Below are 27,955 nucleotides of genomic sequence, written 5' to 3' on the forward strand. Positions count from 1 at the left end.
GCAGCTGTTCTGGGGAGTTGCCTGTCTTCCCAAGAGTTGTGTTTGTGGCTCCAAAGTGGCCTTAGCCTTGCACACTAGGCTTTCCTCCTTGCTGGGCCAAAAGAATAACAAATAGGACATCTGAGAAAAACAATTCAGAATTTCAACTCAAATGATGAAAAACAAAAAGGAAAACACTACCATGACTTATTTAATATGTTCTGCTGTTCGGTGTACTCCTCCCCAAGTCATTTGTCTCCTTGTTAAAGAAGTAAGGAAATTTTTGTTTTTATCTGTATTGTTTTTAAAATCTGCTCTAATTTGCCATTTTGTATTGCATTGTTCCCTTCTGTAAGAGAATAGATGTTATCTTTGATTGGTCACAAAACCTTATATTGCTTTACAGGCATCCAGGGATGAGTTCATATGCAGTTTTCCATCCCCCTCAAGCAGATCCAGCCTGATTGCAGACAAAGATCCAGGTAAATTAATTTTTCTAAATTCTAAATTTCCCATTTATTTTTAACGTAGCTGTTACCAGCCTGAAGCACCCAAAACCCATTACCCAAAACCTGAACCAGTAATGTCCTAAAAGACCTCACAGACTCTGCATGGTTTTCCCCAGGTGTGGTGTCACCCTAATTGTCCTTTCCAGATTTTTCCTTTTGCAGCTTTTGACATGTGGCTTTGGCAAGCCCCATCTGTGCCGTGCTGACAAGTGCAAAGGGTTTAACTGTGGGGTCTGGGGTTTTTTTTCAGCATGTGGAGCAGCCCTTCCAAATGGCCATTCAATAAAGCGAGAGGACTCAAAAGGATCCCTGAACTCGGAGGGAGCAACCAGTTCCCCGGATCAGAGCAAAAATGTAACGGTACCGGGGCTGGGCAGAGCAGCACAGCCTGCAGGCTGTGTTAATAGGGGGGAGGGAAAAGGAGTTCCCCGTGGTAACACTCTCCAAAGCCAGCTTCTAGATATCTCTGGAAACAAACAGATTGATGTTTAACAAAGGTCAGAGTCACAACTCTGGTATGCTTTCGTTCTTCAAACATCGCTGAGCCAAAAATAGAGTGGCTGACAAATTACTTGGAAGATGAAAGGCAAAATCTGTGTGGAAAATCTCTGCTCCTATGGTTCGTTTGTCCACACTCAGGTGTGCTCCCTGTGTGTGGGTGGCTCTGAGCCTGGCTGCACCCAAGTACCTGGTGCTGGGGATTGGTTTCCAGATGTCTGAGAAGCAAAACACTGTGGTGTGAGATTGCCAGTGACCACTGACTAAAGATAAAGTGTTTACATGAAAACCAGCCCAGGCAAGTAACCACAGGCCCAAACTTGCAGAACATGACAAAGACCTCTGACCCCACTGTTCAGACAGGGGGGTATTCAGTACTCTTCTTCTTGGCAGATTGCACACATGAAAATCAGGTATTTGCGCAAACCAACCCCTGGTTTTCCTCAAGGCACTTTGCACATGTCTTGGGTTGGCGTCAGTCATTGATGCATCTTCAAAAACGTTGGCCCTTGTAACAAGCAAGGCAAAGATTACCTGGGCTCATGGCTGTGTCCTGACGTGCCTAGAAGAGGTGAGGCCTTGCAAGCTCCCCTCCATAAATCACAGAGCTCCAGGGCCAAGTGCAGCCGAGCACTTGACTGTCCAGCAAAGCCCTGAGCCCCAGCGCTGCTGGTGGGGTTTGCAGGAGGTGGTGTGGCTTCCAGCTCAGCTCTGCCCCCATGGCCAGACATCCTCCTCTTGAGTGTGCTGGAACGTTTTTTGGAGTTGTTCAGACCTTTTTGTTAGGGAATGCAATAGCCACAGAACCGTGTCAAAGCAGTGCCCCATGGAGGAGCACAGCGTCACAGTGCTCTGCAGGGGCAGACTCTGCTCATTGCCCCGTTCCCCTGGAGTGAATTGTGTGCTGCTTGATGGCTTGGCATGGTCAATAGCAAATCTCTGGCTATAGCACCACGTCTCCAACTCTAACACGATTGTTTATTTCTGCTTTATTATGACTCACATCCACAGCTTATCCCAGAATAAACAGCAAGTAAGATCTGTAGATCCCTCTCCAAACATGTGAGGCGAAGCTTTAGGAGAAGCCTAGAGCTTCATTGTATCCATTTATCAAAGGATACAGCTCAGGCAAGCACGGAGAACGCAAAATAAAATTGGTGTAACTTTAGTAGTCATGCTTCCCACCACACAATGCCCAAGCCTTTCCCACATAAGTTGACTCATCAGCAGGATTTCACATATTTTGCCTGAGTCACTTAGTAGGAGGAAAATTGAAACACTTCCAAAAATCAAGGGGAGGAGAAAGTTCTAAAGATAAAATGTCCTCCATTTCTAATAACTGATATTTTGTTTTGAAGTATATGTCTTTAACAGAAAGTCAGATTTTTGCTTTAAATGGTGACAGCCAGTGAATTTTTTACGGGAACTGGCTTTAAAAATGTGCAGAAGCTTAGCTGGTGCGGAGAGCAGGGCAAATGAAAGCAGGCTGCTGTGTATTTTGCTGGATAACCTATCATTCACTGCCCAGACATTTTTCTCTGTGCAGAGAAGTGTTTGGGTGTTTGGTGATGCGCCCAGGATTTCCAGGCTGCTCATCACTGGGTGAGCTGTTTCCAAGGCACGGTGCTGTGGGGTGCCCATGTAGGGGGCAGGAGGGATGCCAGCACACCTGATGTGTGCCAGGTTTGCTGTGCCCATGCTGCACAGCCTCTGTGCAGAGCCCAGGAGCCCTCTGTGTCACAGCTGTGTCCCAACAGATCCGCAGGAGCTCCATGAGGAGCAGCGTGTCCCACTGCAGCCGGCTGGACCAGTTCGAGATCCGGACGCTTCTGATGTGCTATCTGTACATTGTGAAGATGATCTCTGAAGGTTGGTGCCTCCTGCTCTCTGGGGGCAGCCAGAGAGACAAGGGACCATCAGTTTTGGTCTGTAAAGGTCCCTCCTTTGAGTTTTTTAAAATCTCAGTGCGCTGTTCTTCATTTTCTTTCAGATACTCTTTTAGCTTACTGGAACAAATTCTCCCCCCAGGAGCTGATCAATGTCCTCGTGCTTCTGGAGTGAGTATCATGAGGCTGCTGTTCAAACCCTGCACCTTTGTGTGGTCAGAATGGCTAAGGAGGAGACCACAGTGGACACACGGTCCTGTGCAGTGCTAGGGGTGTTTGGCCAGGTCGGAATGACACGCTCTTCCTCCCTCTGAGGAGAAGCAAGTGTAAATTGAGGAAGCATGGTTTAGTGGCAGTGCCCTGTGCTCTGTCTGGGGTGTGTCCCACCACCTGTGGGCTCAGCTTCCCCTCCACTGTCACAGCCAAATTTGCAGCAAATTTGGGAGAATAGATGGGTGAGAAGACAGATATGTGCCATAGAATTTTGAAACCAAGAGTGTGAGGTCAAGTGACTTGTAAATACAGACCCAAGCTCTTGTGCAGAGAGAAATGTGGCTGCAGGCAAGAACAGGGTGGGTTTTAAATGCTCTGGATCATTCCTGATCTGCAGGATCTGTAACAGATACGTATTTCATTTTCTTCCTAGGGTGTGTTTATTTCACTTCAGATACGTGGGGAAGAGAAATATTGCCAGGTACTGCATCCTTCCATCTGGTGCTGGGGTGTGGGGATCATGCTCCCTGCCCCAGGGAGCTGGGAAGGGCTGGTGCACACCCACGCTGGGCAAACCCCTGTGGGGCTGGGGCTCTGCTCAGCACCGTGCCCTGAGCAGGGACCCCTCATCTCAGCACCCTGCCCCTTCCCTCCCCTCCAGCTCCTGCATGAGACCCCCAGGCTCAGGCGAGCACAGGTTGGCAGTGTCCCCCCCAGCCAGCTGCAGGTGAGACAAGAGCCCCAGCTGCATCCCTGCTTCCTGAGCAGCATCCCTGCTCTTGTGTTAGCCCTAGGGCCTTCTGGAGCAGCACGGCCGGCGCAGCGTGGGCAGTCCCACTGGGACTGTCCCAGATTGGTGTGTTGGAGGAAGAGGTCTCCATCCTGGAGCCCTGTGTAATCCTGTAGTGGTGTGGCTGCTGCTGCTGCCCAAGCCCTGTCTTTGCTCCCCCTTGCAGGGTGCAGGATGCCTGGCTGTCCAAGCACACGGCAGCTGAGAGGAAGTCCCAGACCATGCCAGCGCTCCGCAGCAGAGCCGGGGTGCGGCTCCAGCACCTGGGCAGCTTGGAGAGCTCCTTCACCCTCAACCACAGTACGTGTGCCAGCAGGGCCAGGGCACGTGCCAGCCGGAGGAAAACTGCATGTAGCCATTTTGCAGTGGCCACCAGGCCTCCCTGCAGCATTCCTAGATGGGTGAGGGTGCCATTCAAGCCGGCCCCTTAAAAATCACCCCTGGGATTTAGGATTTGTGTGGCTTTCTGCTCTTGCCTGTCTTGGCACAGCTCCTTGGCTGGGTGTGTGGGCAGGTGATGCCTTGGTTGGGTAGGGAACAGGACAAGCAGAAGAACTGCACTGCAGAGAGACCAGTGCTGGGATCTGCTCTAAGCCTCTCCATGTGGGTGCATTTTGTCCCATTGAAGCACTTTGTCATGTCCCCTCTCTGGAGACAGCTTGGACACCTCTTGCTCTGTCTGGCTTTAAAGACAGTGATATTAAGGGGCAGTACAGGTACTGTTTTTGTAGTGTGGCATCAGGCTGAGGCAGCTTCTCTGAATGGAGCTGGCAAATTCAGCATCTTGCTATTCTTGCATCATCTCCCAAACACAGTGAAGGTGCAAGGGAGAACCTTATCTATATCAGCACTTAGATTTTTTAGGAGCTGGAGTGTTGAACACTGTTTCCTCCTAATTGTCTCTCTGTCCACAGATGCGGGCACCTCAGAAGCAGATATTGTGCACCAGGCGTTACTGGAGGGCAATATTGCCACCGAAGTGTGCCTGACAGTCCTGGACACCATTTCTTTTTTCACTCAGAGTTTCAAGGTCAGCACTGAAATCAAAAATATAGAAAAGTGTGCTGTGTTTTTATATGTGTGTGGATTTTGGTGATCTTTTCTCCTAGAGTGGAAGAATATGGAAGGCTTTACAAAAGCAAATCATTTGCAGTTTGCTTATTTTCCAAAACACGGAGTGTTTCACAGGGTCTCAGAGTAATTACACCCATACACAATCTTGCCACTTCTTCAAAACTGCAAGACCAGAGAAAATCCCATGCATGTTATACCACGACTGTAGGTTTTACAAAAATAGAATAAGAGGAAATAAATATCATGTAGAAAGGAGGGACTAGAGAAAAGGGAAATGAATGTCCCAACATTTTTGGAACAGTCACTCTTTTGTACCCTGAATTACCTAGAAGCAAGGCCCAGATTTCTTTGAATCACTGTACATTAATATCTCTGGGGCTGAGGCACTCCAGCTGTGGTTGCCAGTGCAGACAGGACCAGAACCATGGGTAGCAGTCTTCTCTTCCATATTGGGATTTATGCTTTTGGCAGCCATTGCCATCTACAAAAACCAAGGCCTCTGTGGTAAAGAGAACCCCAGGATGGCAGCAAAATACTGTTCCAGAAATGCTCTTCCTGAAGTGTAGTCAGAAGAATCCTGCATGTCGCAACGTGTCTTGCATGGTGTCACAAGAACAGCTCTGGCTTTCAGAGCAAGCACGATGAAGATTTCCTTTTCACATGGAGATGAAGAGAAAGGTATTCCCAGCTTCAGCTTCCATTGCAGCGCCAAAAAGCCATCCTGGTGCAGATGTTAAATTACTCCTTAGAAGTTTGGTAACAGCAAAAGGATTTAGATGCAACACTTAAAACTTGCTTGACTTTCTCAGCTGCCTCTTTTGGAATATTGCTGAACCATAAAACAATATGATTTTCAAACCACAGGATAGACTGGATTCCCTTCCCCTTTAGTGGCTTTGGCTTCACTTTTATGGCCACACCAGACATGAGTGGGTCCTGTGCTGCAGCAGCTGCGCTGGTGCTGTTCCACTGCCACAGGAAATGAGCTCAGTGTAAAACTCTGGATCCTGAACTTACCACACGGTCTGTGCAAGGTGTCAAAATCTGAGCCAGCCCAAGGACTGTGAGGACTGGCAGTAGAATGGGGGCTGCTGATTTCCTGTCAATAGAGGATATCCTCATCCTTGTGTCATGCCCAAACCTTCTGCACAGCCCCGTGGGGATGGCAGTGGGCGCAGCCCACCTGGTCTGATACCAAACTGTATCAATAACTCCCCAGTAATTCCATTTTCCTTTATCTCCGCAAGGTGCAAACTGGCAAAATTCTGCAGGAAACAATACTAACTACAGCTACTAATCTATCCAGTGAAAAAATGGGTCTTATTTTATTTGTCTTCCTCCTCTCTCTTTGGGCTGCAAAGAAAACAATTTTCAAGAAAAAAAAAAAAAAAAGGAAAAAAACCCCAGGGTGATAGTTACATTAGTTACATTGATAACAGCATGTTTTATTTAAAATAGCTAGGCAACCAGTCACAGTTGCACAAAATATTGACTTAGATTTTGGAATTAGTGATTCAAAAGTGATAAAATATTTTTGTTTTTTTCTCTGCTGCAAAAATAGCCTCTGCTCACTACTGTAAGCTTTTATTGATTGTCACATTTTATTGGTTATATTTTTACTGAAGGCCGTGTTGCTTATCTGGCTTAAGAATTGATGTGATTAATTATGCAAAATTATCTCTGTCATTTCCAGCTTCAGGCACAACTTTTCTGCTAAGTAAATTCTCCTGTTGCTTTCTAGACCCAGCTTTTAAGCAACGATGGCCACAATCCACTTATGAAGAAGGTTTTTGATATTCATCTGGCTTTTCTCAAAAATGGGCAGTCAGAAGCAGCCCTTAAGCACGTGTTTGCCTCTCTGAGAGCTTTCATTAGCAAGGTAGGTACAATGACAAGGGTGTGGGAGAGCTTCTGAGTCTGGCAGAGAATCCAGTATGGTTGAACTCCTGTTAAACTGATATTTATTTTGGAGATGTGTTTTAGAAAACAGCTTCACTGATTTAAAAACCAGCCCAGGTTAAGTTCTCTAGTTATTTATTATTTGTTGGGTATCAGGAAGCAAAAGGAGAAATCATGAGGAATTCCCACACTTGCCTTGGTCACAAGGATTAGTGTCTGTTCAACCAACAGCTGGTGCTTGACTCTTTGCCCCAAAGTGCCAGTGCTGCTGACGGTGCTGTTGCTTGAATGATGCATGCACTGACAGGCAGCTCCTCACCACTGCTGGGGGAGATGATAGTTCCTGCTGAACCTTGTTCTGTGCTCTCTGAGCCCTGACAGGTAGTGAGGCTTTTTAATGCCCCAAGCTCAAGCAGTGACAAAGCCGCAGCTGACCACAAAGGAGCAGTGACTGATGCTGACATTGCCCTTTGTGCTTGTCAAAACCTGCCACTGCTCAAAAGGACATTTTTCCAGACCTGATATACCTGAGAACACCATTCCTCCCAAGCTGTGCAGTTATCATAAATACAAAATTATTAAAACACCTCAAATCCCTTGAGCACAACACTTCATTGACAAAAATCCATGTGGCACATTGCAGGCAGGCAGGGCACCGTGTCTGAGTGGTAAGCAGCAAAGAGTAACTTCCAAAGCAGCTTTTGCACTAGCTGCTGAGCAAAGTCTGTTTAAAAGAAGAGACTGCTAAACTGCTTTTCAAAGGTGGAAAAGTCTGTGCTTTGTACATTTAGCTGTAACCCCACAGCAAAGCTAAGAGTTAGTGTAAGTCTAGGGCTGGATTTTGGCATGTGCTAAGCAGAAATGCAGAGGTCTTGCTGGCTCCCTGTCTGCTCCAGTCAGCGTGGTCTCCTGCAAGGTATTTTTCCATGGGGTGTCTTAAAGCCTGCTAGATTGGCAAGTGGCAAGGGCAGGAATCACTCAGCTATTCTGCAGGGTTCAGTGCATGTTTATTGCTCTGCCTTTCTTTTGACTTTTCTGCTTGCCTGTGATCTGCCTAGCCTCGAGATCCTGCTGCAGATCTGCACACACCCTGCTCTCCCACTTGCTAGCCAAAAGTTTGTTTAGCCAGAAATATTTGTTTTGTGCCTATAGCAAATAATAGACATTCCTTGCCTTCCTGGCATGTTTTCTGTGGGGTTTTTTGAATGTGAAGCCAGACATGCACACCTGCTCAATTTGATCTCACTGTCAGCCTTCAAAGCCTGGAGCCCTTCAGGGCTTCCACACTTGCTTTCCAAAACATCAGTGGCAGCAAGGAGGCTGCATGCTTGGCTGTGAGGATGGGGCAGTGGGATTGTTCTCTTGGATTTATGCCAGTCTAAATCCACATGAATTTCACGTCATGGCTCTTTAATGACACAAATTATTGATTTCAGCTTTCTCGCATTTCCCCTATGACAGGGCATATATGGCTTCTGTAAAAGCAAGATATGAGCCCAGCAGATGGTATCTGGAAGGAGGAAGTGTTTTCTTTGCCAACTCCATAACCACATGTGTCCCAAACTTCCTTTTAAGTCCTCTCAAGGGTTCTTCTGAGGCCTGAAGTGGCTATGGTGGCCAAGGCAGGTGGTCACTGCACTGCATGACAAGTCAAGGATGAGATGTTTTCCTGCAAGTTTTCAAATGTTTTCAAATACTAGCTCTGCTCTACTTTGTAACTTCAAGAAAAGGAAAAGGGAGTTTTACCTTTGTCACAACTAGAATGAAAAATTTTTCATTTTTAGGGCCCTCTGTAGCAATAATTACAATTAAAAGAACCCCCCTCTTATTTGTGGTCACAGCAAATGGTTGCTGGAGGGAAAAAACTCCTGAGATGTATTCTGCATTCCATAATTTGTCTTCTACATTGAATCTAGTTATTTGATAGGCAAAAGACTTAAAAAAAATGTTGCAAGAGAGCAAAGAACAAAAATATTCTGTAATTATTTGCATCTTTGGTTTTGGTTGCACATGTGTACTCTGGGAATTTGGCAAGAAAGCTTCCTCTGTTTTACTGGCTGGTAAGAACCAACAAAAGCTAGATTGTTCTTGTTTCACACTCTAGCTTTTCTTAAGAACTGAATCTGTCTTTTCAGGGCATCACTTACAGATGAGTACATATATAAATACCTATGCATGCTTAGGAATGGTCTTTAAGTTAAAGGTTATAAAGGAAAGCATGCATAGAGGAAGGGTGGGCATTAAAGACTGGCTCAGACATCCTTCTGCCTGTCCCCATGGCTGTGCTGCCCTCATGTCCCCTTGAGGCCTCTCTGGGAGCTGGCTGCTGGGTTGAGCCCTGCTCTGGTCCATTGTATGGGGCTGGATGGGAAATGGGCCCCTGCAGCGTGCACAGTCAGCACCACAGGGGCTGCTTCGTGCTCTCCCCAGGGTTCTGGGCCAGCTGGGGAGCCACGGGCAGCACCTGGCTGGACTTCCAGCAGCCATTCACCCCTGGATCTGCTTCCCTGGACCTGGCACCAGGAGCCATTGCATCTGCTTGGGCTTGGTCTCCAGAAAGGGACACGGTGTCCCTGTGAAAAGGGCACAGGTTTTCCTCCAGAGCTGGTGTGGAGGGGAGTGCACAGGGCTCCTCCTGCAGCAGATTCCCAGGCAAGGGCTTTGTCCCTAGCAGTGCATTGGAAGTGTCTGGAAAGCATCTGCTGGCAGGCAGTGTCCCTGCTGGGAGAGGCTGTGCTGTGTGTGCATGCCCTGTCCCATGGCTAAGCCCAGGGCTGGCCATGATCCTGTCTGGCTCTGGAGAAGGACAGCATCGCAGTGGGCAGCACTTCCTTGGAGCTCCTTTCCCAGGTGCACACATGATCTGTGTGGCCCTGTGTTGTTGTGATGTTTGTTTGCCTCTTTCCTTCTTTCTTCTATTTTATTTTTTGAAGATATTTTTTGGCCAGAGGAAGTGAACAAAAAGTGTTTTGTGTCCTAATTCTGGTTCCTTGCTGCAATCCCAGTATCTTGTTAGCCACAGGTCCTAGATCCCTGTTTTAAGACACTGTCACCAGCATGCCATGTGTGGTACCTACAAGTTTTCCTTGAACATTCATACTGAATGCAAGGAGTGGGGGGCCACAGAAACAGCTTCAGCCTCTGGCTGACACTATTTACTGTCGTCACGCATGGGCAGAAGGTAGTGGGGCAGATAAAGGGGCTAATGGACCATGCCCCATGAGGACCATGGGGTCTTGAACAAACTGAACAATCTTTCCTCTCAATAGGTAAAACCATGGTTGCCTCTGATGCCTCTTTTTGCCAGGAAATTCTCTGGCCTGGTTGCCAGCTGCAGCAGAAGGAGCAGAGTGCTGCCGTGCAATGCTCCAGCAGCCTCCACCCCCTCGGGAGGTGTTGGCATCTCCCCTCCCCAGCAGGTCCCTGCGTGCCAGCACAAAGCCCTTCCTTGTTCTGCTTCCCTGTGCTCAGCCTGCTGTGCCGAGGTGGAAGGAAGCCAAAGGTGGTGTCACCTCCCTGCCAGCCACCTCTTGTGACCACAGCCAGAGGGACACACCCTGGCATCCCCACGAGGCTGCTGCCCACTGGGACAGGTGTCCCACCTGTCTGCTGCAGGTGGGCCTTTCCAGGTAGGGCTGAGCTTGCCCCGAGAGCTGTGCTGAGGGCTTTGGTGAGGGGACAGGCAGGCCACCAGGGTGCTGGTGTTCCCCTTCTCCCTGCTGCAGGTCCCTGAGCCCTGCTGTGACTGAGGGAGTTTGCACTGTGGCTTGGCTTGTCCTGCTGCTCCCTGGGTGGCCCTGGCTGGGGAGGTCACTGAATTTTAGGCTCTAAGGGACAAGCATGTTTGCATTCCTGAGGGCATGCAGGCGTGATTTTAGATGTTTTTGGGGGATCATGTAGATGTGTGAGCATTGCAGGTCACATTTCCCAGTGAGGTTGGATTCCTGGTTGGGTTCTGATGGATTTTTTGATCTTCCAGATAGCACCTTGTGGTGGGAGTGTCTGTGGGACCTCCTCTCTGCCCCAGTGCTTGTGGTTATGACTTTTGGAAGAACATAATTCTATCAGTCCAGTTTGGTCGGAATTTGCCAATAAACCCAGATGTTGTGAGGGAAAGGGTTAGATGGACACAAGCAATCACATCCGCAAGAAGCATGACAGCAAAGTTCCCATCGGTCTAGGAAATGTGGTTAAAAATAGACCCCAAATTCATTCCCACAAATACTTTCAGGCTCAGAATTCTGCCAGAAGTTTTGCTGAGGTTGTCCAGGCTGGAGCTTAGTTTGTTGCCCTGTGGCCCTGCCCATCTGAACCCTATGCCATTTAGTGGTGTGTTTTCTAATATTTGCATGTCTCTTGTGAAGTTCCCCTCAGCATTTTTCAAAGGAAGGGTGAACATGTGTGCTGCCCTCTGCTATGAGATCCTGAAGTGTTGCACTTCCAAGGTGTCCTCCACAAGGAACGAAGCCTCTGCTCTTCTGTACCTCCTGATGAGAAATAATTTTGAGTTCACCAAAAGGAGAACATTTCTGAGAACACATCTTCAGGTCAGTGGCTGGATGAGAGCTAGAGACAGGACACCTCCAATTTAATGAACAGTTACAGCAACAGAGCTCTGTGACCTCATACCTGCAGAGGATCCTGCCATTGCCATATGGACAAAAATCCTCCTGCTTTCCAGGCTTTGTCTAATTCCTATTTCCAGTGACTGGTCCAGGCACCTTTAAGTAAAATAAATGCCGTCAAGTTGCCAAGCTGTTGAGTTTTAGTGTATCAGACACCAGACACATCTCTGTACCAGAGACTGGCTGGGATGGGGTGGAAAGGACAGCTGCCCTTAAGGCAGGAGAAGGGGTTTCCTAGGAGCTGCTTTTTTGGCATTGGTAGTTTTTGAAGCAAATGTAGATACCATGGGGGACAGATGGATACCCTCTGGGTTGTAAAGAATCACAGGTGAAAGTAGCTGATGTCCAAACAGGGATTCATATTAGAATAGTTGGATTGTTTGTTCCTCAAAGCAGTTTGGCCCTCTGGGGAGTGTCTGTCCTTGGGGGATGTGAGAGCTGAGCCACAACGCTGCTTTTGTGGCGGAAAAGATGTGATGCTTTCCTGTGAGCATTTTATTACCTGTGACCTTAATAAAGCCTTTTTATTAGGGCTTGTTTAAATAAAGCCTCTACCTTATCCCACAGATAATAATTGCAGTGAGCCAGTTAATTGCAGATGTGGCCCTCAGTGGTGGGACCAGATTTCAGGACTCCTTGCTCATCATTAACAACTTTGCAAACAGCGACAGGCCTATGAAGGTGAGTTGGAGATGTCACATCTCATCATGTGCTATCAGCCATTGATGCAAGGCTGGGGACAGACTCCAGGAAACTCTGTTTAAAGGTTGGGCTAATGACTGGAGCTGTGATTTATAAGCTTGTAATAGGCTGCATTTACCCAGTAAACAATGTCGTGCCAGCATCAATAGGACCAGCTGCTCAGGCAGGTCATGCTCCAAATGTGAGGCTTCACACCAAGGGGAGGGAACCCAGCACCTCAGGCTGTGCTTTGCCACATTCTGCTTGCAAGATTGTCCAAAGAGCTTTCCAGGAACTCCAAGCTTTGAGGGAAATGACAAGGGAGGGTCTGGTATTTCTGTTGCCTGAAGGTAATAATTAGCAGGATTTAGTTTTATTCAACTAAGTGTCAGTAGTGGTAAGAAAGAGCTCTTATGTGGAGATTAATGGTTGTATTTATTTGGAAAATGATTGCCTATCTTTTGCTAGAATTAGTGGTTTGTACCCAATCCATTGAGCAATTGCAACGTGCTCCATTTCACACAGAGTAGCTGCCAAGGCAGGATAGGGGAAATGGGAAGTGTTTTTACAGTTTCACGGTTATCCTGTGACCTAAAGGCTTAATGGGAACTTCTATTAGGTGTTTAATTATGATCTAACAAATTTATAGATAGGATATACCTGGCAAAGACCTCAGTTCTTTTCTGCACACAGATGCTGATAAGGGTTTTACTGAGCCATACTTTACTTGTAATTTACATCATGAGATGATCATTATATCAAATTTTTGTATTTGTGTAAGTGCAAGAGTCCAGGAGAGATTCCAATGGAGAGAATGCCATGCACAGCCACAGCAGCAGCTGGGCTACAGGAATCTGAGGAGAGGGAGCATAAACCAGGCTCATCATGGAAGGGAGAGAGCTGCGGGGGAACCTGCCTGCTTCTTTCCACAGCAGACAGTTTATAGAGACTAGTTAGACTCTTTTCAGAGGTATGGAGTGCAGGACAAGAGGCAGTGTATGCAAGCTGCAGCAAGGGCAATTCCAGTTTTGCTTAAGAAAAAATTGTTTCCCAAGAGCACTGTATAGCCCTGGGGCAGGGCCTAGAAAGGAGGTGGATTTTCTGTTTTAGGAGATTATAAAACTTGGCTGGACAAGCCTTGGTCTAACTCAGTGTTGGCCTAGTTCTGAGCAGGGGATCAGATGTGCTTCTCTACTACATTCCTGTGGTGGGAAGCTCTACAAATGCCTTCAGTGCTTTAGGAATTGAAGACAAACCACATCAGAGCCTAACAAGCCAGATGTTGAATGACATGAAAAAATACTGGAGCCATGGTTTGTGGTCTCATCCAGAGATATTTGCATGTATGGAGCACTTCTGTGTTGCTCTCAGAGCAGCTCCTCAAGATGCCAAAGTGGCAGCCTCACTGGAACAGCTCACAGGAACAGCTAGCCTGGCATCCTAGACACAACCTGGAGAGATTGGCCCTGTGCACATCATGACTGAAATGCCTCTGAATGCAGCTGAAACACTGTACTCTGTGTGCAGTGTGAGTTCAGTAAGGAAGAGTTAATTAGCCTTATCTGCTGTGTCCTCAGTGTTTTCAGATAAGTGAAGTTGGCTGAAAGGGTCATTCCTTGGCAAAGCCTGTATTTTCTGTATTAGCTTCTAATTCAATTTGTTTTGTGTCAGGCAACGGCTTTTCCTTCCGAAGTCAAAGATTTGACAAAGAGAATCCGCACAGTGCTCATGGCTACTGCTCAAATGAAAGAACATGAAAAGGACCCAGAGATGTTGGTGGATCTCCAGTACAGTTTGGCCAAGTCTTACGCAAGCACCCCCGAGCTCCGGAAGACGTGGCTGGACAGCATGGCCAAGATACATGTGAAGAACGGAGACTTCTCAGAGGTCATTTGTGCAATTGAAAACTGGTGCACAACAGGACAGATGTACAGATGACATTGTGATAATTTCCCCTTGTGCTTTGCAGGCAGCCATGTGCTATGTTCACGTAGCAGCCCTCGTTGCAGAGTTCCTGCACAGGAAGAGTAAGTGTCTGCTGTTTGGGAGGCACGAGGAGGATGATGGTGGGCTTTGGGGGTGTCAGAATCTTTTTAAAGACAAGGCTCTCTCAATTTGGTGCATTGTTATTTTATAAACAAGCTGAAAAGGAAAAATAAATTATTGCAGTGTATAAAGCTAGAAGATGAGTAGTTTTTAAGAAATGATAGTTTTTCATACCTGTTCACTTAGACAGCCACGCTAGCATGGTGCTGAGTGAAATAAGAACCGATGTGTCTTTGTTTAAATGTTCACTTGTATTTTACATCAGGAAATGTGCTCACTGGGGAAGGCCATGTTAAAAACTGACTCAATATGAACATCAGAATTATTACTATTGGCAGTACAGAAAACTATAGAATAAAGCAGTCAAAATTCAGTCAAGAAATGACACTGTAGCCTAACCATGCACATATGTAAAGAACAATCAGAAAAAAAGGAGAGTTTTGTGGCTTAGTGCAAAACAGGAAGGAAGGACAGAGCTGTGAGTTCTCAAGTTACACCACATTGCAGGTTTTATTTTAAATACCTGTTCTGCAGTTGATATATTGACCCCATTTTTCATTTCCATTTAAGGGAGTAATTGTTGAAGTGGACCCTTAACATTTCAGAAAGCTAAGGCTGCATGAAAGCTGATTACATACACTGCCTTGGCTGGAAAGTTCTTGAGTGCCCTGCTCAGGGGGATTGGAGTCCCTCCAAATTCTGTACTTTGTCTTGGCAAATTGGGAAAAATCAGGACTTGTTCTTGTGATATATATGCACATTTCACATGGCTGCAGAGAGGGCAGTACTGAAAGTTCGCAATGTTTTATTTGTACACAAAGGCTGCTTACCACAAGTAGTGGTAAAGGAGAACTCCTAAAAGGGAAGAGGAACAAGTCCAAAGGAATATTAAATGAAGTTTGAACATTGAGTTATTTCTGTCACTGGCACTCTTTACATACACAGAGGCTGGAATGATTCAGTAAAGTCTGAACTACCCAAAGTTTTAAGGTACCTAACTGTGATTCCTTGCTAGGAGTGTAGAGTTCTGTGTGCTTACCACCCAGCTCTCCAGCAATAGCTGGATAGGGATAGAGTTACTTTTCCTCCTTGGTAGCTGGTGCTGTTTTGGGTTCAGTGTGAGAGTAATGTTGACAACACACGGCTGCTTTGGTTGTTTCTCAGTAGCACTTACTCTAAGCCAAGGACTACTTCAGCGTCTCATGATGTGCCAGTGAGGAGCTGCACAAAAATCTGGGAAGGAGAATAGCTGGGGCAGCTGACCTGAACTAGCCAAAGGGATATTTCACATCTCAGAATGTCATGCCCAATGTATTAGCTGGGGCAGTTACCTGGAAAGGGGGCCAGTCTGGGAATGGTTTTGGCATTGGTCAGTAGGTGGTGAGCAACTGTATTGTGAATCACCTGATTTTCTTGAGGTTTATATCTTTCTCTCTGTTATTATTATTACCTTAGTTTACTTTGTTTCCATTATTAAGCTGTTCTTATCTCAACCCATGGATTTTACTTCTTTTCCCTGATTTTCCTCCCCATCCCACGAGGGTTGAGTGGGGCAGTGAGAGAGTTTTTGAGTGGTACTGATTTGCCAGCTCAGGTTAAAGTACAGCACCATGACACATTTGAGATAATTCCACTAATCCATTTGCTTTTGTCTGCCACAGAACTGTTTCCCAGTGGATGCGCTGCCTTCAGGAAGATCACTCCCAACATTGATGAAGAAGGTGCAATGAAAGAAGATGGTGGGATGATGGATGTACATTACAGTGAGGTGAGGTCCTGTACTGTAGATAGGAGGATGGTAGGATATTTGATATCTGATTAGGATTTAGTTTTAGACTTCATTCATATGAGCTCTAGCAAATTGCAGTTGTGCACTGCTGTCTGTAAACAAGACTGTTCCACCCCAATTTCCCTAGAGAAATCTGCTCTGGAGGATTTTCTGTGTATGATTCAGACAGGTAAAATTGATGTAAGTTCTTGGTTCCTGTGAAGAGCTTTTCTAGCACTGAGGCTGAAAAAGCAACACCACAACTTTTGCCTGCCTTGTTATGCAAATGCTGATGTTGCCAGCGCAGGGCAGCGCAGCCGGGTGTGCTGTTTCCAAGAAGGGGCAATACGAAGTCAAGCTCTGCAAGGGAGAGGTCATCTTAGGGTCCCCCTGGAGTTAGGGCTGTTCTGCAGGACACTATGATAGCAGAACAATCCAGAAACCCTGGCAAGGCCTTGGGGAAGTGGGTAGATCTACCCATGAGTCATGAAGTCTCACAAGAACTTCTGCACCATCCCTGTGCAGCTGCCTTGGTTTGGCCGTGTGGCTGAGCATGGTGGCCCTGCAGCCCAGCTGCCCTTTCATCAAGGCTTGAGGATCCTTGGCATCATAGCCAATACTTGTTCCTTGGATGTGTTTCTTAGTCACACACCTCTGATCTCCAGTATGTCATGTCCATATTCTCCCAGAGTTTTTGTGTTTTCCTGGGGAGTAACTAAATAACCAGGACATACTTGCTGGCTATTATGCTAATGCTTTATGAAGAATTAATGAACTTTTAAAAAATAACATGTCCTTTTTCTTCTTCTTCCACTTCCCTCTCCCCAAAATTTAGAATGCCTTTAGAAAGGCCAGGAATACACAGTGGTTCAACTTACGTAACTGCAATTACTAATTCTGGGATCTGATAGAAGTATCTGAAGTTAAAATGGTTTTATCTTCTAAGTTGGAGTGTTAGTAACACCACCCATTTGGTTGCTGTCATAGGAGGTCCTGGTGGAGCTTCTGGAGCAGTGTATAGATGGCCTGTGGAAGGCAGAGCGTTATGAAACAATTTCTGAGGTTTCCAAACTGATCATTCCTATTTATGAAAAGCGGCGTGAATTTGAGGTGGGTATTTTCAACTGTTTTCCATAGAGCAGGTAATTTCTAGTCTGCTAAGATATAAGAAAGAGGGGACTTGTTTATTTTTGAAGTTATGAGTTACTGAATTGGTGTCAGTAAAGCACACACTGTGCCTCATTGCTGGTTATTAAAGAAATTGGTGAAAGCAATGATCTGAAAGGTGTTTATCAAAGCTAATGACATGGATGGCTCATGTTTAGTGAATAATTGCCACCTTCCTGTTAAAAAAATCTGTTGTCATTCTATATGCTCATCGCAGCTAGATTCTTTTTGAGACTTGAGGTTTTTAAGGGTTAAAAACAGAATGAGAGCAGATCAAAGGAAGGACTAGATCTGTGGGTACTTCAGTGGCAAGTGGAGAGGAAGGAAGGAGGCTGTTCCCAGCCTTGCTCCTTTCCACCACGTGCTGTGACCTGTGCTTCAGCTTAATAGTGGTCCTCTTTCCGTCCCTCTGCCATGAGAGAACATCCAGCCATCTAACTGAAGCTGGGCAGAGGGGGAAAGCCTCACCTCCACCTATTTTTTCATTGTAAAGCTGTTTTTAATCAAAAAAAAAGCTTCCTGAGTAAAATATTGCCAGCTGCTCTGTGTGTGAAGGCTCAGTCAGGAAACACCCTGAGAGAGTGCACCCAGCCTTCTCTCCAGGGGCAGTGCTGTTCCTGCAGTCTGTGGTACCCTGCAGACCTGACACTAAGCATCTACTTAAAACCAGGCTTTTCAAACAAGACTGCATGAGTTCAACCTCTTTAGAAATTGAGGCTTCAGTTCTCCAGAGGATTGTGTTCAAGTATCTCAGAAGCTTCTGGTGTTAACTAGAATGTGCTGCTTGGAAAATCCTGCTTTCCTCATAATGGTAAAATCTGATTTCCAGAAACTCACCCAGCTGTACAGAACACTCCACGGAGCATATGCTAAAATATTGGAAGTAATGCACACAAGGAAGAGGCTTCTTGGAACCTTTTTCAGAGTGGCCTTTTATGGACAAGTAAGTATACACACTGGCTTGCCAGCTTCCCCTCACCAGGCATCCTGGCCCCAAAAGCTGCTGCTCTGTCAGACCTGGAGTTGAACAGCTCCTCTGGTGCAGCCACCAGTGTGTCTACATGAGTGTTTTGGTATTGCACACTGGGGATCAGGGTTTGTATCTGTTTCCAGGAGCACTTGATTTATTTTAAATTTTATTATTATTCTGGTAGGCTTTCCTTAAAACAACTCAGTGGTTAGGAAATGCCTCGGTAGGCTCAGAAAACGCTGAGGGTTTTCTTTGTAATTATAGTTATTGTAGGTTACACAGACACAATTTAGTGTGTATAGTATATAACTATAACCATAGTATATAAACAGTAGTGGTAACATACATACTTTTTTTTTCTACAGAAAAATGCTGCTCCCTTCTGGGTATTACCAGAGTAAAAGGATATGAGAGAAGCTGGAGGCAAAATATCTATCAGTGTTTATTACACACATGTAGAGATAGGTAGTACTAGTGTTAGCTGAAGTACCTGGAAAACTGAATAAGATCTGGGGCTCAGAGTCCCAGGAAGTGGCATGATCTTATCATATCTCATTGAATCTTCTGAGCTTAAAAGCAGTTGTGGTTTTATTTTTTTTTTCTCCACCTATAGCAGTTAATAAAGTGTGATACCCTCATGTCCTTTCTGTCTCTGAACAACCTGCTTCTGCTTGTGGACTCAACCAAGGGGAGGTGCAGGACCTCTCTTTAGAAAACACCATGTAAATTATATTAGCCTTGACTTTCTTTATTCCTTCTTTTCGAGGAGATGATGAATACCCCTGAAACCAGCATGGGTTTGTACCTTTGAATGTCACTGTCACAACATACCAGAGCAGTGACTTCTGCTGCAGCGAACATACATTTTATATTTACCCTCATCTTCTCTGTAACTCTGGATATGTAAAAAGTAAATAAGGTTAGCAACAGATAAAAGGAAACAACTGCTGGCTTAGTTTTCCGGAAGTTGGAAATAACTGGATCAGCCCTTAAAATTGAGCTGTGTAGCATCCTGACAACCAGTACTTGATCCAGTTTTGCACTTTGAAGCTTTTCTGGCTTTATATTCCAGCTACGCACAGATAGCTTAACGCTGTGTCACTAATTCTAACTGGAACAGCTCACCAAAGATGAAGTTCCCATGCTGTTTCCATTATGGGTAAGGCTGGTGATGCAAGCACAGCCTTTGATGTGTTTTGGTCTCCATTTACAGTAAACACACTAAATCCCACTTCCCTGCATACAAGAGGAATTAAAGCACAGGAAACCCATTTCTTTTTTTATTGCTTACAGTCTCTTGCAGCTTACACAAATTCTTGAATTTCAGACTGTTCCTGTGGCTCTGCTGTCAGGGCTTCCTCAACTCACGTATCTTTCTGCTCCTTCTCTGGGCCTTGTTTTTGTGGTTTTTTTTTCTCTAGCCTATCTCTTTCCAACCTTGCAAAAGGTCAAATGCTGGCCAAACCATCTTCCACATAGTTTAGATTTCTCTCTGGTTGTACTCAAGTAATGATGTGTTGTGTTTGTGTTGGTTGAAGATTTTTTTTTTAGACCATTTTTGAAGGAAGCTATTAAGCAGGCAAAGTTCAGTGAGACTTTGTGAGCCATAGCCTTCCAAAACTTTTGGCTTTCTGAAGTGTTGGTAGAAGCTTGCTTTACAAGCAGCAAATCTAACATAAAAGTCAAATGAAGAAACACAGGTATTCCTCACTGATTTTTGTTGTTGTTGTCGTTTTTTTCTTCTTCTTTTTTTTTTTTTTTTTTTTTTTTTTTTTTTTTTTTTTTTGTGGTTAATGCCAGACATTCTTTGAGGAAGAAGATGGGAAGGAATATGTCTACAAGGAGCCCAAACTGACAGGCCTCTCAGAGATCTCCTTCAGACTTCTTAAACTTTATGGAGAAAAATTTGGGTCAGAGACTGTAAAGATTATCCAGGATTCTAATAAGGTAGAGTTAAACTGCATGCTCTGTGGAGCTGAAGGAAGATGACAGAGCATCCCTTCTCCTGCCAGTGGGAGGGGAAGAATGAGCCCTCTCCTCCACCCTCTTACAAACACCTTGCTTCCAATTGCCCCTGGCATCCTCATGCTCCTGTGTGTGGACACGTTGCACAGCTTGACAAGTGCTGGTGCTGCTGTGGCTCCCAGGTGTGAATTATGAATGGAAATTGCAATCCCCATTGCACTGAGCCTTGTTGAAGGCATTAGAAGCCAGCACAGAGCATCAGGTGACTGAAAGCAGAGTTACTTCTTGTTGCTTTGATGCTGCAAGTTTAAAAGAAAACCTCTTAGGGCCTTGCTGCCTTAGCTCCTTTCTTTTCAAATGGAATACTTATTTATGCTCCCTGCAAGAGCTGTGCACCCCCCCTTAGGCTGCAGTGGGATTTATCTGGGTTACCAAAGACGGTGCTGGTGATCCCAAAGCTGGTTTAGTGCAAGCCTGCAGGTTTGGCTGGCCCAGCACTGCATGAGCACTGGATCACGGTCTGGAGACTTTGTGGTCATAGTAAAAGGACTGAGTAGCTCAGGCCTGTGCTGCCTTGATGGATCAGGGGACGTGACTGCCTGCTGCAGGAACAGCTTGTTTGGCACCAAGTGGTGTATTTCTTGTGCCACACCTCTTTGTCTTACCTGCTGGTGGATGGTCTAGACATACCAGCTGAAGGCAAAATGAGCATTTGGCATGTCATTGGCCTTCCTGCAGTGGGGCCAGATCAGCAGGGAATTATTTTAAATCAGACCCCGGTGAATAGATTAGCCAATTATAACTTATTAACCTTTGCTCCTCCTGTGGGTAACCCTCTTATTTCATAGGTCAACATTAAAGACCTTGATCCCAAGTATGCCCATATTCAAGTGACTTATGTGAAGCCCTACTTTGAAGACAAAGAAATGTCTGAAAGAAAAACTGAATTTGAAAGAAATCATAATATCAATAGATTTGTATTTGAAACTCCTTACACTTTATCTGGAAAAAAGCACGGCAGTGTGGAAGAACAATGCAAAAAAAGGACCATTCTGACTAGTAAGTACAAATATCTGAACATGAGACAGTATCAGGAACTAATAGGAGGCTTGTTCTAGCTCATGAAAATACTCCAGAAGTGTGACAAATTCTCTCAGCTTAATCAGAATTGTGAGACAATATTCTGGTTGGGATGGGGAATTTACCTTGTGTTTTTATGTGCACATTTTTACAGATTAAAAAATCTTTCTGGTAAATTATAGACTTGTTTGGGATTTCACATCCCCAGGGGCAAGAATCTGCTTGTATATGTTCTATGAGGAGTACTCCTATGTGCTGCATGACTTCTCAATCTGTACATTTCTTTTGCTGTTTCTGCTAGCTTTGAACTCCTTTCCATATGTTAAGAAGAGAATTCCGGTCAATTATGAACATCAGGTTAATTTAAAGCCAATTGATGTTGCTACTGATGAAATAAAGGACAAGACAGCAGAGCTGCAGAAACTCTGCAGCTCTGCTGGTGATGTTGACATGATCCAGCTGCAGCTCAAACTGCAGGGCTGTGTCTCTGTGCAGGTCAGTCTGTTTGATGTCTGTTCAGAATTGTGTTTACAGGCACAGCTCGGGGTGAGGCATGGTCACAGTGCATTTACTTTCCAGAAATCATTAACTACCCAGGCTTCATGGCTGCAGCCTGCAGCACAGCCTCCCTGTCCCGTTCAGTGCTACACATGCAGCTGGCTCAGGGGAATAAACATTTCCTCCAGTGGTGTTTACAGTGTCAAGTCCAAGTGTAATTGCACATTAATTAGCCATAAGTAACTGCTGAAATATACTTAAGTCTTGAAGATTGTGCTGTAAGGATCAGGCACAAAGAGCTGTTTGTGACTCTGGCTTCTCAAGCTGAATGAGTGACCTTAGGACTCAGACCGTGCTGCTTTTCCACACAGAAAGAAGAGGAAAATATGAGGAAACATTCTTAATATCTCTTTTTGTCTCAGCAGGAGTTCTAACATAAATGATTTCTTCTTTGATTCTAGGTTAATGCTGGTCCTTTGGCCTATGCCAGAGCTTTCCTAAGTGACAGCCAGTCCAGCAAATATCCTGCTAAGAAGGTGAATGAGTTAAAAGAAATGTTCAGGTAGGATTTCTAATGTAATAAAAACTAGCAGCTGGCCGGAAGATGGTACCTGCTCTGATTATATTTTTGTCTGTCTCCAAACTCAGCAGATGCTGGATACTTAGATATGTTATGTAAAGATCCAAGTCTCATGGATTGTGGGTGCTCACACGTATGAAAAAAGCCAATGAAATTATATATATCAAGATTATATATATCAAGACATATATTTCCAAGTCCAGGGCTGTGCTCTCCATGAGGAGATTTGCTTGAACACTTGCTTCAACAGTTTGTGTGGGTTTTTGAGATTATCACATGAAGTATGTTTGAAAACCAGAGATCTGACAGTCCAGGGGCTCAAGTGTTTTTGATATTGTGCATTGTTTGCCAGTTTTTCCAAGGGGACTTTTTGCTAGATAATGATGAACTTAAAATATTTTAAAGCAAATCCTTTCTCAGTTCATGGAAGAGTGCTGTTCTTGTTTCTGTTGCTAATTTTTGAAACTCTGTGACTTGCACAGGTGTTTTTCCAATTTCTGTCCCTTAGGGTAAGTTTTACCTCCCACTTGAAAGTATCCCCCGAGATATGATTAGGCAACTCTTGTTTCACCTCAGTATGATGAGTCTTTGCCACACTCTTTTCTGGACCTCTCAGGTACAACCAGCTGTCCACCAGCCCCTGCATTTTTTACTCTCTGCTGCTGGCTCCCATTTCACCCATTCTCGTTGTATGAAGAAAGCAGCATTTGAGCTGATCCCATTCTCCTTCCTTGTATCAAGTAACCTGGCAATCAGGGAGCAATCCCTGAGAACATGCCGTGCATGGTTTTACTTTCCAGCCTTGCAGTGCAAACACGGTCTCCATTTCACCTGTGACTGTGTTTTTATTGAGTTTTATAAGAAAGGAAAGTATGTGTGTTAAATGAAGCAAAGAATGAATAACAGACCTCAGAAAGAGCATTACAGCACCCCATGGTGTGAATTTCCTTCTGGAAGGGTGTCTCTGCTGTCAGGAGCCTGACCTCTGACAGCCCTGCTGTGTCACATGCACCCAGCTCTGGCCAGCCCTGCAGGACTGGCTGTCCCACCTCCTGAGGATCCAGGCTCACAGGAGCTCCAGCAGAAAGCCCAATACCTGTGTTGCAGTCCCTCTTCATTCCCTGATTCACTGGGCCAGGGATACCCCTGGAATATGTCTTGTCCCAAACACAGGAGGAAGAGGGGGTGGGAAATACTGAGATTTGCCTGTCTGTTTGGTTGCTTGCTTTGATAGAAGACTGGACTGTTGTAATGCCCCAGGTTCATTCCTTTCCTCCCTAGGAAGTTTATCCAAGCCTGTGGAATTGCTCTGGAGCTCAACGAGCGTCTCATTAAGGAGGATCAAGTGGAGTACCACGAGGGGTTAAAATCAAACTTTCAGGATATGGTGAAAGAGCTTTCTGACATCATCCATGAACAGGCACGTACTGCACATCGGGAGCCCACGGAGGTGGCTCTCTGTGCTTGAAAAACTGACTGAGCTGAGAACTGGCTGGGAGCAGAAAATGTGATCGCTCCTCGTGTTCTGCGGCTAAATATAAACAAGCGACTAAGCAAACGTGAAAATTAAGTAGTAGAGGTGGTGGATTCCTAAAACTGCTTTCTGCTGACTGGACGTCTCAGCCTGATGTTGGTATTCAGAGTGCTGCAGGGTGGAGTCTTTAGTGACACACCGCTGCCTGCCATGGTCATCAGAAATCCCATGCCACGTTCTGCGTCATATTTTAAAATTATAAAGAGGTCACAGGTCAAAGTTCTCTGGCAGAATTTCCATTTCCTCAGTTATAGCTAGTTTATGGAGTTTTTTTAATGTTATTTTTCCTTATATATGTTTTCTTATAATTTTTGCCTAATGCCAACATGCCCTTTATATGCACTGTTAAAATTCATGCTAGTTTATCTGATCTATGATTTTATGTTTTCTTGGATCTTTCTAGAAAAATACTTTTTAATAGTAGGGTCAGAGAGGTGAGAGATTCAAAGAGCAGTTGTAGTTCTGTCTAGTATTATGCTATGAAATTAGATGAGAACTGTCCTTCTGAAGTAATTTCCCTGCCTCTGCTCTTTAATGTTGCCTTCATTATGACAAAAGAAAGCTTGTAGATTTATAGCATCAAGGATATAAAATCAACAGTACAGACTGCATTGTGGTCCAGAGAACTTGAAATTTAGGAGAATGCTTTCAGGATCTCCCAGTTAGTCAATACACAGTCTATGTATGACTATGAATTAAAGATGCAACATGTTAACTCACTAAAAATGGATAGGCAAATTCCACAGTTAGTTGAGTAGTTGTTCACACTAAGTGAAAAATCTACAAATGGCAAAATAATACAACTGCACCAGGCTGCTGTTTGTAAATGAGGTTGATTTGCAATAAAATAATGCTCATGGGAATCAGAGTCTTGTTATGGAATAGTACAATATCTCTTCAGGGAAACAGTCTCATGATGAGGATGAATTTTGTTGTAGGAGTGTAAGGGTGGATCCATCTGAGAGTGACTGCTGCATTTCTGTTGCTTTTGTTAGATTCCCCTTCTATTCTGCTTGTGGCCACTGTTGTTTTAGTGTGCAAACTATTGATTTTCCACATTTGCCACACTGGTTTTTTCATTGCCACTACCTGCAGAGAGGCTTTTTCATAAGAGCTGCCACCTGCTTACTCTAAGCTGTTTGCCAGTGCCAAGACTTCTAATTTGCATGCAGCTGCTGAAACTTTTGTGGCTTTTGAATTTTGCAATAGTCAAATCAAAAACAAATCACTCAGTCCTGCACTGTCCAAGTACAATAGCTAAGATTATTTTAGCACAAAGAAGCATTGTTAAAACACACCCCCTGCTACCTCAATAGATTTGTCCACTGCTGTGTTGTCTTTGCTTAACAGGCAAAGTATGACTGAAATGTCCGAGTGAAGGGCTCCCTGGGAAGGATATACTTTTCACTTTCTTCCTATAATAGCTCAAAAGGCAGCTTAAAATACCATGTTTATGACCACTGTTCTTCATAGTTGCACAACATGATGTACAACAGCTGACTTTTCATTGCCATCAAATGACCTAATACCTAACAAATTCATCCTAATGGAATAAGTTTTCTTATTTTGCAACATTACTCAGTTGAATGTAAAAAGCATAGTGCATTAACTTAGGGTTCTCACTGCAAATAGCAGATGCTTTTCTAAGTATTGTCAGTGTCCTAAAGCAGCACAGGCATTGCCCTTTGTTTGAGATGCAAGAGCAGATGGGTAGTCACTGGGTCAGCCTGTGACCTATTTACAGATCTTTTAAGCTACAATGTAAACACAAAAAATTTATAAACTGCAGCTGAACAGGTCCAGGAAATTCCAGAAACTGGCAGAAAGCTGGATGTCCAGAGGCTGTTTATGATGGCCAGTTATCTCAGTTTCACTACTGCAATTTCAAGGTAACTAACTTAACTGGTGAACCACATGGTGAAAATAAATGCACAGTCAGCTCTGCCATTCCAGCTGGATCCTGTGCTGTCAGGGTGTCCCTCAGGCAGCAGTACAAAATCAGGACACAGAGGTAGTGAGTGTCTTTGGGATTTAGCTGCATGTACTCCCCATGCTCACAAAAAACCTATTAGAATTCTGTTACTGCTGAGACATAATAAAAAATTGTTATACAGAGAACTGTTTCTTTACCACAGGGCATAGTTGTATAAAAGTGATCCAGTAATACACAGAATGTGTATGTATTAATGCTACAGAAATCACTAAACTATTCTTTCTCATTTCTTTGTTACGCTGCCTTTGTGAAACAGCTTTGAAGACAAGGTTGGATATCTCTTTTGCATATCTTTTTAAACAGCTTGATTATCATAATGAAGTGAAACCTGTACTGAATTTGTGATTGTTTTGCTTTGTTTAGATCTATCATGAAGACACAATACATTCACCGTGGATGCAGGACTCCCTTCATGTCTTCTGTGCGATCAGTGGAACCTCTGGTGATGGAAGTTACTGCTCACTCAGACCCACTGCTGACATATAAACATATCAGTCATATTTTACAGAGCCTCCTCAGGAATTCTTGGAACTGTACAAAGGATGTTTAGAACCATCCATGATGAGCAAAGATTGAATTGCAGGGTGGTTTGGTTTGTTTTGCTTCGGTTTTTTTTTCCCCACAAAAAAAAGTTGCCATGCTTTCAAACAGGGTGCTTGCTTATTTGCTGAGCAACATTGAAAGTGCCTGGACATTGCACCACTGTGCTTGTTTTCTACTATTTTTTTAAGCCAAGTGAATAGCAGGACGTGGAAAGGCAATTATCTAAATAACATGTTGAATTGCTGAACTATGAATCGAAACAATGACATACTGTGTAAAGTTGTACAATGGAATATAATAAAATGTAAAACTACTTTGTAAATAGAAGGACTATAGAGTATATAGAAATCAGCATTTTATCATATTTGCTGCTAAAAGCTTTGTTGGACGGGGGGGACATGAAGGAGAAATTGTATTTACTGGTAAGAGACCTTTCTCTTCTAAAAAGTGACTTGGGGTCCACATACCCCTATTGCACTCAATGAGAGTAAACTTGCCCTAGTTTGGAATAATAAAACCTAAGTCAGAAATTATAATTTTCATACATCCTCAGAACAGATATTTCTAAAGTAATCTCCATGAAAGTTGAGCTTACTGTAGCTGATTCCAATTTTGGGTAAACTTTCACAACTGCAAGAGAGGATGGATTGTACTCACTGAGAGCAGACCTGAGAGATGTGTCATTTGATAAGGCTTTTCTCCTGCTTACCACTCATGGTCTCACACAGATATGAACTCTGAGAATGGCTTAAATTGAGTTGGAAATTATAAGGTGCTTTAATAACTTTCGAAAAAAAATTCTAATAATCAGAGAGATTTGGTTTAAAAACTTGCAGCACATCAAAATATCTTATATGCAAAATTGAGGGATTTGTTAACACCACCAGTCATGCATGTTCCCTCCTGTTAAGCAGATTTGTTCTCCGAAAGCTCATTGTTTTTGTCTGATAGGTGGTTGGAGAAAATGTATTTTCCAGAATTCTTTTATTCCTTCTTCCCCTTCCCAAAGCTTTCATACATTCTCTGCCTCTTTTTTAATAATACGCTTCAGATTCAGGAAGAAGAACACAGTTCAGTAATTCTTTTATCCAGCGACATTTTTAACATCAGTGTTTTTCAAAATCCTATCAATTGTAAATATGGTTCCAGTAGTTCATATGGGAAGGGTGGGAGTTTAAGGGATATGTAAAAAAAAATGCCATAATAAAAGGACTTCAGCTGGGTCTTGGCTTGGCTGTAGTGTCTATAAAATATTAAGCTTCTAAGTCTTTGTGACAAAAATTATCTTCAAATAGTAACTGGACCACATTTCAAAATGTTTATTATGCATGATTCTAAATATCTACGATTATTTGTATTCTGAGAAAATAATGTTGTGATCCATAAATTCACCCACTAGCTGTTTCAAGCAAAATACAGATGTGCCTATAACAAACCAGCCACATTTCTGCTTCTATGTGCTTTTGTGCCAGACAGGCTCTAAATTTAGCACAAACTTTTAAGTAAGAGGAAGAGAGATTAGTGTGTGTAAATATGGTTAGCACCTTCCTCATTGTTATCTTTCAACAAATAATATTTAAAAGCATATAGTGAGAGTTTTCCAAATTGCTTTACTAAGAGGTGTGAAGCTCATTATTAGTCAAGAGATACAGACATC

The 27,955-nt window shown here is 44.2% G+C and overlaps 1 protein-coding gene across 4 annotated transcripts in view; it reads left to right on the forward strand.

Moving 5' to 3' along the window:
* DOCK11 (dedicator of cytokinesis 11) overlaps window positions 1-27,521 on the forward strand; it is a 79,057-nt gene extending 51,536 nt beyond the window's left edge. For 2 of the 4 annotated variants that reach the window (XM_038164522.1, XM_038164521.1), the window contains exons 33-54: window positions 386-461; window positions 739-842; window positions 2,744-2,855; window positions 2,977-3,043; window positions 3,519-3,566; window positions 3,747-3,812; window positions 4,042-4,175; window positions 4,790-4,905; window positions 6,691-6,828; window positions 11,213-11,395; window positions 12,041-12,154; window positions 13,826-14,041; window positions 14,124-14,181; window positions 15,862-15,968; window positions 16,956-17,078; window positions 17,965-18,078; window positions 19,906-20,052; window positions 20,919-21,129; window positions 21,452-21,645; window positions 22,110-22,210; window positions 23,510-23,648; window positions 26,119-27,521. In XM_038164522.1, coding sequence (XP_038020450.1) covers window positions 386-461; window positions 739-842; window positions 2,744-2,855; window positions 2,977-3,043; window positions 3,519-3,566; window positions 3,747-3,812; window positions 4,042-4,175; window positions 4,790-4,905; window positions 6,691-6,828; window positions 11,213-11,395; window positions 12,041-12,154; window positions 13,826-14,041; window positions 14,124-14,181; window positions 15,862-15,968; window positions 16,956-17,078; window positions 17,965-18,078; window positions 19,906-20,052; window positions 20,919-21,129; window positions 21,452-21,645; window positions 22,110-22,210; window positions 23,510-23,648; window positions 26,119-26,241 — 2,691 coding nt within the window. In that variant the 3' untranslated portion in view covers window positions 26,242-27,521. Of the gene's footprint in view, window positions 1-385; window positions 462-738; window positions 843-2,743; window positions 2,856-2,976; window positions 3,044-3,518; window positions 3,567-3,746; window positions 3,813-4,041; window positions 4,176-4,789; window positions 4,906-6,690; window positions 6,829-11,212; window positions 11,396-12,040; window positions 12,155-13,825; window positions 14,042-14,123; window positions 14,182-15,861; window positions 15,969-16,955; window positions 17,079-17,964; window positions 18,079-19,905; window positions 20,053-20,918; window positions 21,130-21,451; window positions 21,646-22,109; window positions 22,211-23,509; window positions 23,649-26,011; window positions 26,025-26,118 lie in introns of all 4 variants that reach the window. The other 2 variants (XM_038164524.1, XM_038164523.1) reach the window with 2 other exon arrangements.
* The last annotated feature ends 434 nt before the right edge of the window (window positions 27,522-27,955 follow it).

Source organism: Motacilla alba, chromosome 4A (genome assembly GCF_015832195.1).
Source record: "Motacilla alba alba isolate MOTALB_02 chromosome 4A, Motacilla_alba_V1.0_pri, whole genome shotgun sequence".
Classification (NCBI taxonomy): Eukaryota; Metazoa; Chordata; class Aves; order Passeriformes; family Motacillidae; genus Motacilla; species Motacilla alba.